This window comes from Gopherus flavomarginatus, chromosome 7, assembly GCF_025201925.1.
Source record: "Gopherus flavomarginatus isolate rGopFla2 chromosome 7, rGopFla2.mat.asm, whole genome shotgun sequence".
Classification (NCBI taxonomy): Eukaryota; Metazoa; Chordata; order Testudines; family Testudinidae; genus Gopherus; species Gopherus flavomarginatus.
In genome coordinates, this window is record NC_066623.1 from 22,837,442 (window position 1) to 22,852,874 (window position 15,433).

The 15,433-nt window shown below is 43.8% G+C and overlaps 1 protein-coding gene across 1 annotated transcript; it reads right to left on the reverse strand.

Annotated features, from left to right (window-relative positions):
• Window positions 1-1,789: 1,789 nt before the first annotated feature.
• On the reverse strand, window positions 1,790-14,047 carry LOC127055671 (serine protease inhibitor Kazal-type 1-like). Its single transcript, XM_050962901.1, has 5 exons — window positions 13,990-14,047; window positions 12,630-12,655; window positions 11,814-11,941; window positions 1,979-2,031; window positions 1,790-1,829 (listed from the first exon to the last, which is right to left on the reverse strand). The coding sequence occupies exons 1-4, from the start codon at window positions 14,045-14,047 to the stop codon at window positions 1,986-1,988; spliced, it is 258 nt and encodes an 85-aa protein (XP_050818858.1). The 3' UTR covers window positions 1,790-1,829; window positions 1,979-1,985.
• Window positions 14,048-15,433: the final 1,386 nt, after the last annotated feature.

A 15,433-nucleotide genomic window follows, 5' to 3' on the forward strand; every position in this document is an offset into this window, starting at 1 on the left:
TACATGTATTCTGTGTAACCTGTTATCTATAGGTCAGCATAATGTCGTAAACGGGATGAGAACTAAAGTTGTTTGTTGCTGATTATAAAAGGGGCTCATCTCGCCCATGAAAGGTGTGTTCTTCTTCTCTGGCACTAGTCGAGAAGAAACACCCGTTCAGCTGAACGAGAATAAAGGTGTGGTACCCGTCTTCTTGTCCTCCGTGCCTCCTTGGTGTAATTAGGTAAGCTCCAGGGGGAAACGGGCCCTATTTGGCCAACAGTTCCAAAGTGTTTGTTTAACTAGTGTGGGACAGAAACAATAACGTATGACTTAAGTGACCATTCTCACAAGTTTGCAGCAAATTTTGAATAACGAATAGCTAGAACTATAACATTTCTTCATATAAGCTATGTCTGAAAAAATTATAATGAACACATTTGTAAAAATCATGATCAAGCATACAACTTTGACTTGAAAAATGGTCATACGTTGTCTTCAAAGATTTTAACACAGGAACAAAGTCAGTGACTGCAATCCTAATAGTTGTCTGTGCCAAAGTGTGTTGGTGGAATTCGTGTTTCTTCATTCAGGATATCTATTTTCATCAATCCATGTGGACTGATCCCAGTGGAAACTTGCTATTGACTCAAGATCTCCATTATGTGTGTTTCTGTCATAACCTAGTCCCAGATTTGGACCTTAGCGTCCAAAATATGGGGTTAGCATGAAAACCTCCAAGCTTAGTTACCAGCTTGGACCTGGTAAAGCTGCCACCACCCAAAAAATTAGAGTGTTTTGGGGCACTCTGGTCCCCACAAAAACCTTCCCTGGGGACCCCCAAGACCCAAATCCCTTGAGTCTCACAACAAAGGGAAATAAACCTTTTCCCTTCCCCCCTCCAAGTGTTCCTGGAGAGATACACAGAAGCAAACTCCGTGAATCTAAACAGAGGGAGTCCACCCTCTCTATTTCCAGTCCTGGAAAACAGAAGTACTTCCCTCTTCACCCAGAGGGAATGCAAAGTCAGGCTAGTAAATCTAACACACACAGATCTCCCCCTGACTTCTTCCTCCCACCAATTCCCTGGAGTCCCCCACTAAAGAAAAAACTCCAACAGGTCTTAAAAAGAAAGCTTTATATAAAAAGAAAGAAAAATACATAAAAATGGTCTCTCTGTATCAAGGTGACAAATACAGGGTCATTTGCTTAAACGAAATATGAATAAACAGCCTTATTCAAAAGAATACAATTCAAAGCACTCCAACAACTATAGAGATGTAAATACAAAACAACAAACCAACTTTGTACTCACAACTTGGAAACAGAAGATTAGAAAGCAGGAAATAGAAATCCTCCCATAGCCGAGAGAGATAGATTCAAGACAAAGGACTCACACCCAAAACTTCCCTCCAGCCAGATCTGAAAAAAGTCTGGTTTCCTGATTGGTCCTCTGGTCAGGTGTTTCAGGAACTTCTTTCCAGGTGTAAGAACATTAACCCTTAGCTATCTGTTTATGACAGTTTCCTACAGATCTAGATAAATCCAACCACAAAGCCTATTCATTATTGAACATACTTTATTATCTGTGGTTTATTTATGTTATAAAGGCTGATATGTAAAATCAGTTGTTGATTTAATGATTTCCCACCCCCAAGCATATACTGCTTTGTGTTGAAAAATAAAATAAAAAGAAAAACCTTTTTAGTTTACTTTATTGAACAAACATAAGGAGACACAGGGAAGCCAATAGGAACCCCTGGTGCACAGGATGATTTGAGACTGTCTTTGCTCAGAGGTCTTCCAACACCTCCTGTTTGTGCTTTACACCAATTCATCCATTATTCATCCTAGAGGGGGAGAAGAGACAGTTATAACACAGACAAAATGAACTCAATGCCTTAGTCCAGAGCATTGAAATGTTCCAAATAGTCCTCTGTTCCACACATTAAATAAAGGAAACTAACACCGAATTAATCAATAACAGCCCTGGATTTACCATTGTGCTAACATTCTCCTTTGTGCTTTATGCCAATGGGGACTCCAGTTTCCCTGGAAAAGAGGAAGAAAGATTAGCCATTATGAGTAAGTACCCGGTTGTCACCCTGAAGAGTAAAAACTGTTATAAGGATGCTGTTAAATTAGTTAGATTAACATAAACTGTACAGTTTGAGATAATAGAGTGGGCCAGTCATGTTCATATACATTTTTTATTATATGTTTTACCATTTGTTCCAATATGAACCTATATATTCCTTAGTCAGCCACATCCACAGGCTGCCCACGCGTGTCCTGGGACTTGTAGTCTGATTCTTCAGTAAGAAACCAAGTCAGAGTTAGGTTGACCAGCCAACAAGTGTGGAAAATCAGGACGGAGGTGGGCAGTAATAGGACCCTATATAAGAAAAAGACTCCAAAATTGGAACTGTCCCTATAAGATCGGGATATGTGGTCACCCTAGTCAGAATCTATAAAAATACATTCCACACCAACACTATTGGAAGTTACACATTCATACTAACTGAAGAATATACTATGCTCCCAAGAATGATAACTTGGGAGCAATGGAAGAGAGTCTTGAGAGGCTCATGTAACTGCCAGTGTTTAAGTGTATGGAATGGCATTCACAGGTTTGCTCCACTATTTCTCTCGCTCATCTCAGTTGTAAAGTCAGCTGGGCTGCAAGGAATGGGCAAGGTTTCTCCTCCTGGCTACTAGGCACTACTCTCAGGGCTGCTAAGAAGACAATTAAAGTTGCCCCTGTAATAACCTTAGTCCCAGATTTGGACCTTAGCGTCCAAAATATGGGGGTTAGCATGAAAACCTCCAAGCTTAGTTACCAGCTTGGACCTGGTACCTGCTGCCACCACCCAAAAAATTAGAGTGTTTTGGGGCACTCTGGTCCCTCTGAAAAACCTTCCCTGGGGACCCCAAGACCCAAATCCCTTGAGTCTCACAACAAAGGGAAATAATCCTTTTTCCCTTCCCCCCTCCAGGTGCTCCTGGAGAGATACACAGACACCAGCTCTGTGAATCCAAACAGAGTGAATCTCCCTCTCTGTTCCCAATCCTGGAAACAAAAAGTACTTTCCTATTCCCCCAGAGGGAATGCAACATCAGGCTAGCAATCCAACACACAGATCTCCCCTTGATTTCTTCCTCCCACCAATTCCCTGGTGAGTACAGACTCAATTTCCCTGAAGTAAAGAAAAACTCCAACAGGTCTTAAAAGAAAGCTTTATATAAAAAGAAAGAAAAATAAGTACAAATGTTCTCTCTGTATATAGATGATACAACACAGGGTCAATTGCTTAAAAGAATATTGAATAAACAGCCTTATTCAAAAAGAATACAAATCAAAGCACTCCAGCACTTATATTCATGCAAATACCAAAGAAAAGAAACCATATAACTTACTATCTGATCTCTTTGTCCTTACACTTGGAAACAGAAGACTAGAAAAAAGAAACTACTTCTCCAAAGCTCAGAGAAAGCAGGCAGGCAGAAAACAAAAGCTCAGACACTCAATTCCCTCCACCCAAAGTTGAAAAAATCCAGTTTCCTGATTGGTCCTTTGGTCAGGTGCTTCAGGTGAAAGAGACATTAACCCTTAGCTATCTGTTTATGACACGCCCCCCAAATTGCAGACAGTGGGGAAGCTCACTGGCGGCGATTTCCTTCTAGAACTTGAAAATAAACAGATTAATACAACACATAGGCCTTTACATATACTCCTAAGTATATAACTAACAGACTTCTACATTTTAAGAACACTTTTTAACTACTGAATTCTGGGAAACTCTCACGGGAGAGTGCATCAGCTACTTTGTTAGAAGCTCCTGTGATGTGTTGAATTTCAAAATCAAAATCTTGGAGAGCTAAACTCCAACGAAGAAGTTTCTTGTTGTTCCCCTTGGCAGTATGAAGCCACTTTAGTGCAGCATGGTCAGTTTGTAGTTGGAACCGCCGTCCCCAAACATATGGGCGTAGCTTTTTCAGGGCGTACACAATGGCATAGCATTCCTTTTCACTGACTGACCAGTGACTTTCCCTCTCAGACAGTTTCTTGCTGAGAAACACGACAGGATGGAAGTTGTGATCTGTTGCTTCCTGCATGAGCACTGCTCCTATACCACGCTCAGATGCATCTGTGGTTACTAGGAATGGCTTGTCAAAGTCCGGGGCCCTGAGCACAGGGTCAGACATGAGCGTTGCCTTAAGTTGGGTAAAGGCCTTTTGACACTCATCAGTCCACTTAACTGCATTTGGCTGGGTCTTTTTGGTCAGGTCGGTCAGTGGGGCAGCGATTTGGCTGTAGTGTGGTACAAATCGCCTGTAGTATCCGGCCAAGCCTAAGAAGGATTGGACCTGCTTCTTGGACCGTGGGACAGGCCACTTTTGGATAGCATCCACCTTGGCCTGTAGGGGGTTTATGGTTCCTCGACCCACCTGGTGCCCCAGGTAAGTCACTCTGTTTTGGCCTATTTGACACTTTTTGGCCTTAACAGTTAGTCCTGCCTGCCTGATGCGCTCAAAGACCTTTTCCAGGTGTAGTAGGTGTTCGGGCCAGGAGTCTGAAAAAATGGCCACATCATCGAGGTAGGCAACTGCAAATTCTGCCAGTCCAGCTAGTAGACCATCTACCAGCCTCTGGAAGGTGGCGGGTGCATTTCGAAGGCCGAAAGGAAGGACATTGAATTCATAGACCCCCACATGGGTGACGAATGCTGACCTCTCCTTGGCAGGTTCATGTAGCGGTACTTGCCAGTACCCCTTGGTTAAGTCTATTGTAGAGATGAACTGGGCACGTCCCAACTTTTCCAATAGCTCATCGGTACGTGGCATTGGATAGTTGTCCGGACGAGTTACAGCATTTAGCTTACGGTAGTCCACGCAAAAGCGTATTTCCCCATCTGGTTTGGGTACCAGAACCACTGGAGATGCCCATGCACTGGAAGATGGGCGGATTATACCCATCTGTAGCATGTTCTGGATCTCCCGTTCTATAGCAGCTTGGGCATGAGGAGACACTCGGTAGGGTGGGGTTCTGATTGGGTGAGCATTACCTGTATCAATGGAGTGGTATGCCCGTTCAGTCCGTCCTGGGGTGGCTGAGAACAATGGGGCGAAGCTAGTGCACAGCTCCTTGATTTGTTGCCGCTGCAGACGTTCCAGGGTGGTTGAGAGGTTCACCTCTTCCACGCCACCGTCTTTTTTCCCGTCGTAGTAGACACCGTCAGGCCACTCAGCATCATCTCCCTGGACTGTAAACTGACAAACCTGTAAGTCTCTGGAATAGAAAGGCTTGAGAGAATTAACATGGTACACTTTAGGATTTAGTGAGGAATTGGGAAATGCTATGAGGTAGTTTACAGCTCCCAGGTGCTCTTGGACCGTGAAGGGCCCTTCCCATGATGCTTCCATCTTATGGGCCTGTTGCGCCTTCAAGACCATAACCTGGTCTCCTACCTTGAAGGACCGATCTCTGGCATGTCTGTCATACCAGGCCTTTTGCTCTTCTTGAGCATCCTTTAGGTTCTCTTTAGCAAGGGCTAAAGAGTGTCGGAGGGTGCTTTGTAGGTTGCTTACAAAGTCCAGAATGTTAGTTCCTGGAGAAGGCGTAAACCCCTCCCATTGCTGCTTCACCAACTGTAATGGCCCCTTAACCTCGTGACCATACACAAGTTCAAATGGTGAAAACCCTAAACTGGGATGTGGTACAGCCCTGTAGGCAAACAGCAACTGCTGCAACACTAGGTCCCAATTATTGGAGAATTCGTTGATGAATTTTCGTATCATGGCCCCCAAAGTTTCATTGAACCTTTCCACCAGGCCATTGGTTTGATGGTGGTACGGGGTGGCAACCAAGTGATTCACCCCATGAGTTTCCCACAGTTTTTCCATGGTCCCTGCCAGGAAATTAGACCCTGAATCTGTAAGGATGTCAGAGGGCCAACCTACCCTGGCAAAGATGTCTGTTAGGGCCAGGCACACAGTGTTAGCCCTGGTGTTGCCTAGAGCGACTGCTTCTGGCCATCGGGTAGCAAAGTCCACTAAAGTCAGTACGTACTGCTTTCCTCTGGGCGTCTTTTTTGGGAAAGGGCCCAGAATATCCACAGCTACTCGCTGAAATGGGACCTCAATTATGGGGAGTGGCTGGAGAGGGGCCTTGACCTGGTCTTGAGGCTTACCCACTCTTTGGCATACCTCACAAGACCGGACATACTTGGCAACGTCCTTGCCCATCCCCTCCCAGTGGAAGGACTTCCCCAACCGGTCCTTGGTTCTGTTCACCCCAGCATGGCCACTGGGATGATCATGGGCTAAGCTTAAGAGCTTCCCCCGGTACTTAGTTGGAACCACCAACTGTTTTTGCGGCTGCCATTCTTCCCGGTGTCCACCAGAAAGAATTTCCTTGTATAAAAGTCCTTGGTCTATAACAAACCGGGATCGATTAGAAGAGCTGAGAGGCGGTGGGGTGCTCCGTGCCGCCGCCCAAGCTTTCTGAAGGCTGTCATCCGCTTCCTGCTCAGTCTGGAACTGTTCCCTTGAGGCTGGGGTCACCAGTTCTTCCTCAGACTGTGGACTTGGGCTTGGTCCCTCTGGAAGCGATGTAGGTGATGGGGTTGTTTCCGTTGCTGGTGAACCGCTCTGCGCTGGTGCACCTGAGGGTATTTCAGGCTCTGGCTGAGCCTTTTGGGTATGGCTGTCTGTTGCTTCTGCCAGTTTTGGCTCGCTGGCGCCCTCTGGCGTTGAGTTTGAAGATGGGGTTGCAATGGCTGGTGCTGGTTGCTGTTCCAGTTCCGGGCCTGGGACTGGAGGTGCTGTGGCTGTTTCAGTGGTTGGCATGGAATCCGGGTCCACTACCTCTGTCTGGGTCTCTGGTAACACAGACGGGGCCTCTGTGGACGGCTCAGGAACAGGAATGGGTCTGGAAGCTTGCCTGGTTTGGCTACGTGTAACCATTCCCACTCTCTTGGCCCGCCTCACCTGGTTGGCCAAGTCTTCCCCCAGTAGCATGGGGATAGGATAATTGTCATAGACTGCAAAAGTCCACATTCCTGACCAGCCTTTGTACTGGACAGGCAGTTGAGCTGTAGGCAAGTCTACAGCTTGTGACATGAAGGGGTAAATTGTAACTTTGGCCTTTGGGTTGATGAATTTGGGGTCAACGAAGGATTGGTGGATAGCTGACACTTGTGCCCCCGTGTCTCTCCAAGCAGTAACCTTCTTTCCGCCCACTCTCAAATTTTCCCTTCGCTCCAAGGGTATTTGAGAGGCATCCGGGCCTGGGGATCTTTGGTGTGATGGTGGTGTAATGAATTGCACTCGCATGGTGTTCTTGGGACACTTGGCCTTGATATGTCCCAGTTCATTACACTTAAAGCATCTTCCATCTGATGGGTCACTGGGCCGAGGTGAGTTACTGGAGACTGGTGAGGTTGAAGGGTAGGGTATCTGTGACTTTACTTGGGTGGTATGTGGGGTCTTTGGCTGTCCTCGGTTGTAGGGTTTATGGTCTGTGTGCCCCCTGGGGTAATCGTTCCCCTTGACAGTAGCTTTCTTGCTTTCTGCCAGTTCCATCCATTTGGCTCCAATCTCCCCCGCCTCAGCGATATTCTTGGGGTTTCCATCTTGTATGTACCGCGTGATGTCTTCAGGAACACCATCCAAGGTTTGAATGTTGTTTCCTGTTAGCCAGGCCTCATAGTTTTTTGCAATGTAGTAGGCGTGTTTGGGAAATGACACCTCTGGTTTCCACTTTTGGGTTCTGAAGCGCCGACGGGCATGATCTGGGGTTATCCCCATCCTGTATCTGGCCTTGGTTAGAAAAAGTTTATAGTCATTCATTTGGTGCTTAGGCATTTCAGCTGCCACCTCTGCTAAAGGTCCACTGAGCTGTGACCTCAATTCTACCATGTACTGGTCTTCGGGGATGCTGTACTCAAGACAGGCTCTTTCAAAGTTTTCCAAGAAGGCCTCGGTGTCATCACCTGCCTTGTAGGTGGGAAATTTCCTGTGCTGTGGAGCAATATTTGGCGCCGGGTTGTTAGGGTTGGCTGGCACAGGCAGCCCAGCTTTTGCCATCTCCAGTTCATGTTTTCTCTGTTTTTCCTTCTCTTCATTCTCTTTTTGTTGTTTTTCCATTTCTTTTTGGTGTTTTTCCATGTCTCGGCGGTGGGCCGCCTCCTCTTCTTCTTGCTTCCTTCTGTGGGCCAACTCATCTTCTGCTTGTTTCCTTCGGTAGGCCACCTCTTCTTCTTCTAGTTTTCTTTTGTGTGCTGCCTCTTTGGCTGCCTCTTTGGCTGCCTGTTCTCTTTGGTAGGCTGCCTCTTTGATCTGTTCTTCTCTTTCTTTCATCTCCATCTGTCGCCTGTGTTCAGCTTCTTTGATTTGTTCTTCGGCGTCAATTTTTGCCTTAGAAGTCATGGTTCCTGTTTTCTTGTGTTGGGGTGCCCTCCGGTGTTTATCTTCTGAACTGCAGGTTCTCTGTTGCCTCCTGAAGTCTGCCTAGCAACAGTGCCTTTAGCTAATTTTCCTTTTCTCTCTCTAGCTAATGTTCAATGAAGGGAAACCAGAAAAACCACTTTATTTGCATGCCTATAAGTGCTGGTACTTGCCTCCTAATGGGAGGGCTATTGCATGACAAAAGACCCTTAACATGCAAGCCACAAACTGCCAGAGAGAGCAGAAAAAAAAATTCTCTCTGGTTCCCTTTTAAAACCAACTGCTTCTCTCTGCTAAAAAGCCCTTAGCAGAGAAGAGAAAAATAAACTATTTCCACTGGCTTCTGGATTCTGTCTATATCATCCCACCGGCTGCCACTCATGTAATAACCTTAGTCCCAGATTTGGACCTTAGCGTCCAAAATATGGGGGTTAGCATGAAAACCTCCAAGCTTAGTTACCAGCTTGGACCTGGTACCTGCTGCCACCACCCAAAAAATTAGAGTGTTTTGGGGCACTCTGGTCCCTCTGAAAAACCTTCCCTGGGGACCCCAAGACCCAAATCCCTTGAGTCTCACAACAAAGGGAAATAATCCTTTTTCCCTTCCCCCCTCCAGGTGCTCCTGGAGAGATACACAGACACCAGCTCTGTGAATCCAAACAGAGTGAATCTCCCTCTCTGTTCCCAATCCTGGAAACAAAAAGTACTTTCCTATTCCCCCAGAGGGAATGCAACATCAGGCTAGCAATCCAACACACAGATCTCCCCTTGATTTCTTCCTCCCACCAATTCCCTGGTGAGTACAGACTCAATTTCCCTGAAGTAAAGAAAAACTCCAACAGGTCTTAAAAGAAAGCTTTATATAAAAAGAAAGAAAAATAAGTACAAATGTTCTCTCTGTATATAGATGATACAACACAGGGTCAATTGCTTAAAAGAATATTGAATAAACAGCCTTATTCAAAAAGAATACAAATCAAAGCACTCCAGCACTTATATTCATGCAAATACCAAAGAAAAGAAACCATATAACTTACTATCTGATCTCTTTGTCCTTACACTTGGAAACAGAAGACTAGAAAAAAGAAACTACTTCTCCAAAGCTCAGAGAAAGCAGGCAGGCAGAAAACAAAAGCTCAGACACTCAATTCCCTCCACCCAAAGTTGAAAAAATCCAGTTTCCTGATTGGTCCTCTGGTCAGGTGCTTCAGGTGAAAGAGACATTAACCCTTAGCTATCTGTTTATGACAGCCCCCTCCTTCAAGTCCCATTCTCACTGCTCCTGCTGACTTCCTCAACCCTACTGTGCTTCTCAATGCAGCCCGACAGGGCAGGCAGCGAGGAGAAGACATCTAGTTCCGGCAGCTTTACACTCCCTTACACACCTGTCTGCTGGCCCTGACCAGCAGGAACAGCAACGGTAGCACATTCCATGCCCTGGAGGGAGATGTTCTGGAACAATGTGCATACGTGGGCAGGAGAGACAGGACATGATGAGAGGAATGTATGTGGCAGAGATAGGATTTGAGTTGGAGAAATGATGCCATTACTGGACATGACAGTGAACTGTAAACAAGAGCGGCGCCAGGGTTTTTGGCTCCCTAGGCGGGGGTCCTTCCACGCTCCCGGTCTTCGGGGCACTTCAGTGGCGGGTCCCGGAGCGAGTGAAGGACCCGTTGCAGAATTGCCGCCGAAGACCTGTAGCGCTGAAGGACCCCCTACTGCCGAATTTCCGCCGAGAGCAGCAAAATGCCTCCCCCTCAAATCCTGGTGTCCTAGGCGACCGCCTAGGTCGCCTAAATAGAAGTGCTGGCCCTGACTGTAAAAGCCCATATGGATCATGGGGAAAGGTCCTCAGCTGTTACAAATCAACATAGACATCAGTGGAGCAAAGCCAGTTTCCCAATGGGAGGAACTGAGCCACTAAGAAGTACACATCTGAGCTTTGTCCCACAGGAATGACATTTGTTCCTTGGACAAGGGGCAGTGTAGAATGATAAATCTGATAGCAAGAAGTTAAGCCAGATACACTTAAACTGTTTGGAGAAAAGAAAATTCAGAGATGACAAAACAGAAGATTTTAAAAAAGGAAGAGTAAAATCAGTAGAAATAAAGTCGGGCAGGAGTATTTTACATAAAGGTGAATAAAAAACAAAATATATTACTGGGTAAGCAGTTTGAAGCAGAGAGTATTAAAAAAAAAAAAGTACAGGAAACACACGTGCTGTTTTTCTGGCAAAGGTCCAGTCATTATTCATTTTCATTCTCTATCATGTAGGTTATCAAGCAGTAGTGCTCATTGGCTAGGTTTAAATTAGCCAGGTGGTCCCTTTTCTTACTCTCACTCCTGCCACATTCAGGGATTTGTAATTTGTGGAATTTATGAACATCTTCACTAGAGCATAAAGCAGATCAAGAAGACACTGGGGCCCAGATCCACAAAGGAACTTAGGTGCTTAAATGCCAGACTTAGGCACTGAACTATGGGATTTAGGTGCTTAAGTCCCAGTTTTAGGATCCACTGTGATCCACAAAATTCCCACCAAACCTTGCAGGCACTTAAACTCACTGGGTTCCTAAATTTCGAGGGATAAATATCCCTAGGTGCTTAAGTTTCTGTCTCTCAGCATGCATACTGCTTCCTAAACCCACCTAACCCCCAGAGTGATTGACAAACTGGGGAAGAAAGCCTTTCACCTGCCTGTATGGGGCCCAATCCAATAAGCATGTTCAGAGACTGCCTTTGGGATTAAGTCCCGTTCAAAATCTGGAGGAGTGGTAGTGGTCCCCAATTTATAACTTTTAGCCCTTTAGTTAGAATACTCACCTGGGATGTGGGAGACCCATGTTCAAATCCCTCCTCTGCCTGAGAGGGGAGAAGGGATTTCAGCTAGGGTCTCACACACTTCTCAAGAGGTGCTCTAACTATAGAGGGGTGGGATATTCTGATGAGGGCTCCCTCAGTCCCCCTGATGAAGCTGTTCCACTGTGGATAAAAAATTGAAGAGTCATTGGAGCAGGGGGACTGAACACTCTGTCTCTCAGCTGCATGCTCTAACTACCAGTCTATAGGTTCATTCTCTTACTCGCTCTGTCCCAGTGACTCTGACATTTTAAGTATTCATAAAAGTCCCTTTGGGGATCTGGGCTGGGCAATGTTGGAAAGTAAGTGGAAGAGGACAGATGGGTATTAAACACAATCAAAACAAAGGGCAGTTCATCCTGATCTGTGCATTAGAAAAACATCAATATTAAATAATAAGAGATAAGAGACCTTGGGAAATTGATGTTTCCCTCTATGAACAAAATACTTCAATAGAAAAAGCTGTTATTAGTAGCTCACACCAGTGATTTCACTTTATCAAAGAAACAATAAAAGTACTTACCAGATTTTTTCACACAGCAAACATTCATTGCTGTAAGCGATGCCGTCTGTTCCACAGACTGGTGCATAGTTCCTTGGACAGCCTCCTATCCAGGTTCCATCTGGATTTTTGTATGTACTGCAGCCAGGCTGCAAAAATAATAAGGTGACATTTGAGTGGACATTTTTCACTCTTCACTTGTTCTTTTGAGAAGAGAAAGCACACAGGGGCAATGTTTTTCACAGTTTCCTAAATCTAGAATGGGGTGAGGAAAAAGTAGTTCATTTGTGCTGGAAGAAAAGGAAAATACTGCAGATATTTCACAGGAGAAGGTCATTGTTGTTTTTTTCACAGTTACAAGTCACTGCCATAATGAGACTAATGACAATAAACCAGAAGACAAAGACCCAGAGCTAAAATCTAAGAAGAACCTCAATATGTGACAGTTTCAAGTCAGTTAAGTAAATAATTTTAATTAAATATGGTATAGAGAGAAATCTTTCTCGCTGTTGCAACAGACAAAGTTTAAGATGTCATATTTTAAAATATTTCCCCAATTCTTTCTCTGTATCTCACACATTCTAACCAGAGATTGTGTCATTTAAAATAGTGTATGAAAGTAATCAGTCTGACTGTGTGGAGACCATCTATCTGAATCGCAGGTATACCCTCTAATTTTAATAGCAATGGGATAGTTTTAGTTTTTGATGCAACCAGTTTTTCCCATAGTTTTAGGAGAGAAGAGTTTCCCCAACACAGAGAATTTGGCCACAATGTTGTCTGTAGACAGAGATCCCAGGAAATTTACTATTAATAAACATGAAGAACTGTACTGACCTGACTCCCACCTTGAGTGGTGACTCCTGAAAAAAACATCAATAGACAAATATGAATACTGCCAATGATCTGAGATTGTCTGTAGATATTTCTTTATATTAAATATGGACATTACAAGAGGAAATATTTAAAATGGACTCTTGAAAGTTAGCAGAGTGTGTCCTAGAAGTTATTGTAAAAAATTTAAATGATCCCAAAAGAGCAGGTGTGTAAATTTTAAAAAATAATTTGCATCATTTAAGTGTCTAACAAAGGTATTTTATTCCTGCTTTAGTTGCAAATTTCAATTAACCCTTAACTATGGAGCTGTAAGGATGCTTATAGGATAGGAAAGAAAGAATAAGACAAAATCTTTGAAGGAGATTAAATGTAATTATCTGTGTGTAGTAAAACAGAATGCACTTTCTAACTTAGCAAACATCGTCACCTAATATTACTGGCATTTATGGGTTGTTTATTAATTTTATTAATAAGCAGTTTTTATTATTTCACATAACTGATTATTTTAGGAGTTATGTTCTGCTAAGGAGAAGCACAGTGAAACTAAAACATCTAACAGAATGAAACTAAAAGAACTTTAAAACATGGCAAAAACTAGCTTAGCCATAGCGGAATGCAAATTGTTGATTTCTGTTATGTCTAAATTATTTAAGTCTATGTAAATTCCTGTCATTACATTTTCATCCCATACAATCCCCAGAAACATTACAAGCAATACCTAGTGCTGAAGTGCAGCCACCTGTAGGGTGGAAAGCAATAGTCAACTGCTGCACATCACACTGCACAAAGAAGGGGAGGGAAAATTTTGGCCAAGATCACTGGCACAAATTCCAAAAAAGTGCCACGCCTCACATAGACGATAGGGCTGTAGGCCAAAAGTTTCAAACTTACTGGTCTAATTTTCAGAGGTGCTGACCACCTGTAATTCCCACTGACTTCAATGAGATCTGGCCAGCACCTCTGAAAATCAGACCACTTATTTAGGGTCTATGGGCCTGATCTTCAAAAATGCTCAATAGCTGCAGCTCCCATTGACTTCAATAGGAGTTTAGGCTGTGCAGCACTTCTGAAAATCAAGCCCTAAGGGCCATATTTTTAAGTTATTTAGACACCTAAAGATGCAGAACTATCTAGTGAGATTTTCAAAAGCACCTAGCTGAATCTTTAGGGATCTAAAAACCTTTATAAATCTAGCACTGAGTGCCTAACTTTAGACACCCAATTTTCAAAATGTTTACCTTCATTTTCTCTTTAAGAAAATAAATGAAAGAAACATTATCATTTAATAGTGAAGATTTCTGTTGCCAGAAGTGTCTGTCATTGGGTTAATACAAGATGCAGAGTAGGGAGAACTTCTCACCTAAAATGAAGCAGCAAAATGCCAGGGAAAGGAACACAAAGGCACCTTTTATCTTCATGGTGAAGACAGGTGTCTGGTCTGTGCTGATTCTGTTAGTACTTTGCTGAGTAGGTATCCTTGCAATTAACCCCCGACCGTGTTCACAGATATATATAGTTCTGCATATCTATATAAGCCATCAGGTTCGTGATCTGAATTAGCAAATCACCTGCAAAAGATATTACTGACATGGGAATTTCTCTGCAGGCAGTTGCCGGCAGGGAGGAATGTTTATTTCAAAACATAATTTGCAGAAAGTATGAGGAAAGTTTGTGTCACAGAGTGACCCTGCCTCTGATCAACAGCAGAGATTTACACTCAATTATCTCCAGTTTACTGCCACAAAACTGGAAAAATTCTGCTACTGTGTACATTTTTATCAGTGATTCCTTGGCATGGGCTGGTGAAGTACAGTAGCCAGTCTATGTAGACTATGATTTGGTCCTACATCAAAACATGACACTCAGCAGGATGGGTTTATATTTAAGACCCCTTTTTCTAACGGACATTTTCAAAATGAATCACATTATGAGTGTGTCATGGCTTGTGAAACATTGTTATTTGGTGTGACCAGTGTTTGGACAGTAGGTGAAAATATGTTCAGTTTTGACTGGCTGCCATGGGGATTTGTGGACTCAATGAATGTCACTTATCTCATCATCCTTTGTACAGAACTCTACAGTCCATGTGAGGCATTCACAATATAGAAGGATAAGGGGGAAGCAAGAAATCGCTAATGGGGTAAGATCACTCAGAAACCAAGGGAAATGGATCAAGAGAATGAATTCAGAGAGAACGCCTGGGTAGTGCTGATACCTCAGGAACTCCCTGGAGGGCCTAAGATGATACATGTGTCCATGGTGTAATCATTACTGTGTATTAAGTTAAGAAAATGTGCTGTAGAGCTCTAATCCTGCAAGATGCTGAACATCCTCAACTCCTGTTGATGTCAGGATCTGGCCCTCAGTATAATGGGGAAACACTTTGTGCAGGTTAAAAAAAAAAAAATCAGTTGTGAACATTTCCCCCTTGCCAGGATATAAGCTAGAAAAGTGCCCAGCGAGCTCCAGATAGAAACAACATACTCAGAAAATCAAAAAAATCACCCTCCTGAGGGCTGATTTATAAACAAAAGGGCAACTGCAAACTAATACCATAAGCACTTCCCCCACTCAAGCCTAACTCTACTCCTCAGGTTTAGCAGCTTCTGCGATTCTTTCTATCTTCTTTATATTCTGTCTGCCCCTAAACACTTGGACTGTCTATTAGAAGCCTTTTCCCATCTCCTTTATATTAAAAGTGGTGTCTAACAAGCCACACCTGAACCAATGAATCAGCAGTAATTAATCTGCAACTCCCCTCTGTACTCCAAAACCTTCTAAAAAAGTAGGGCAATGAGATAGTC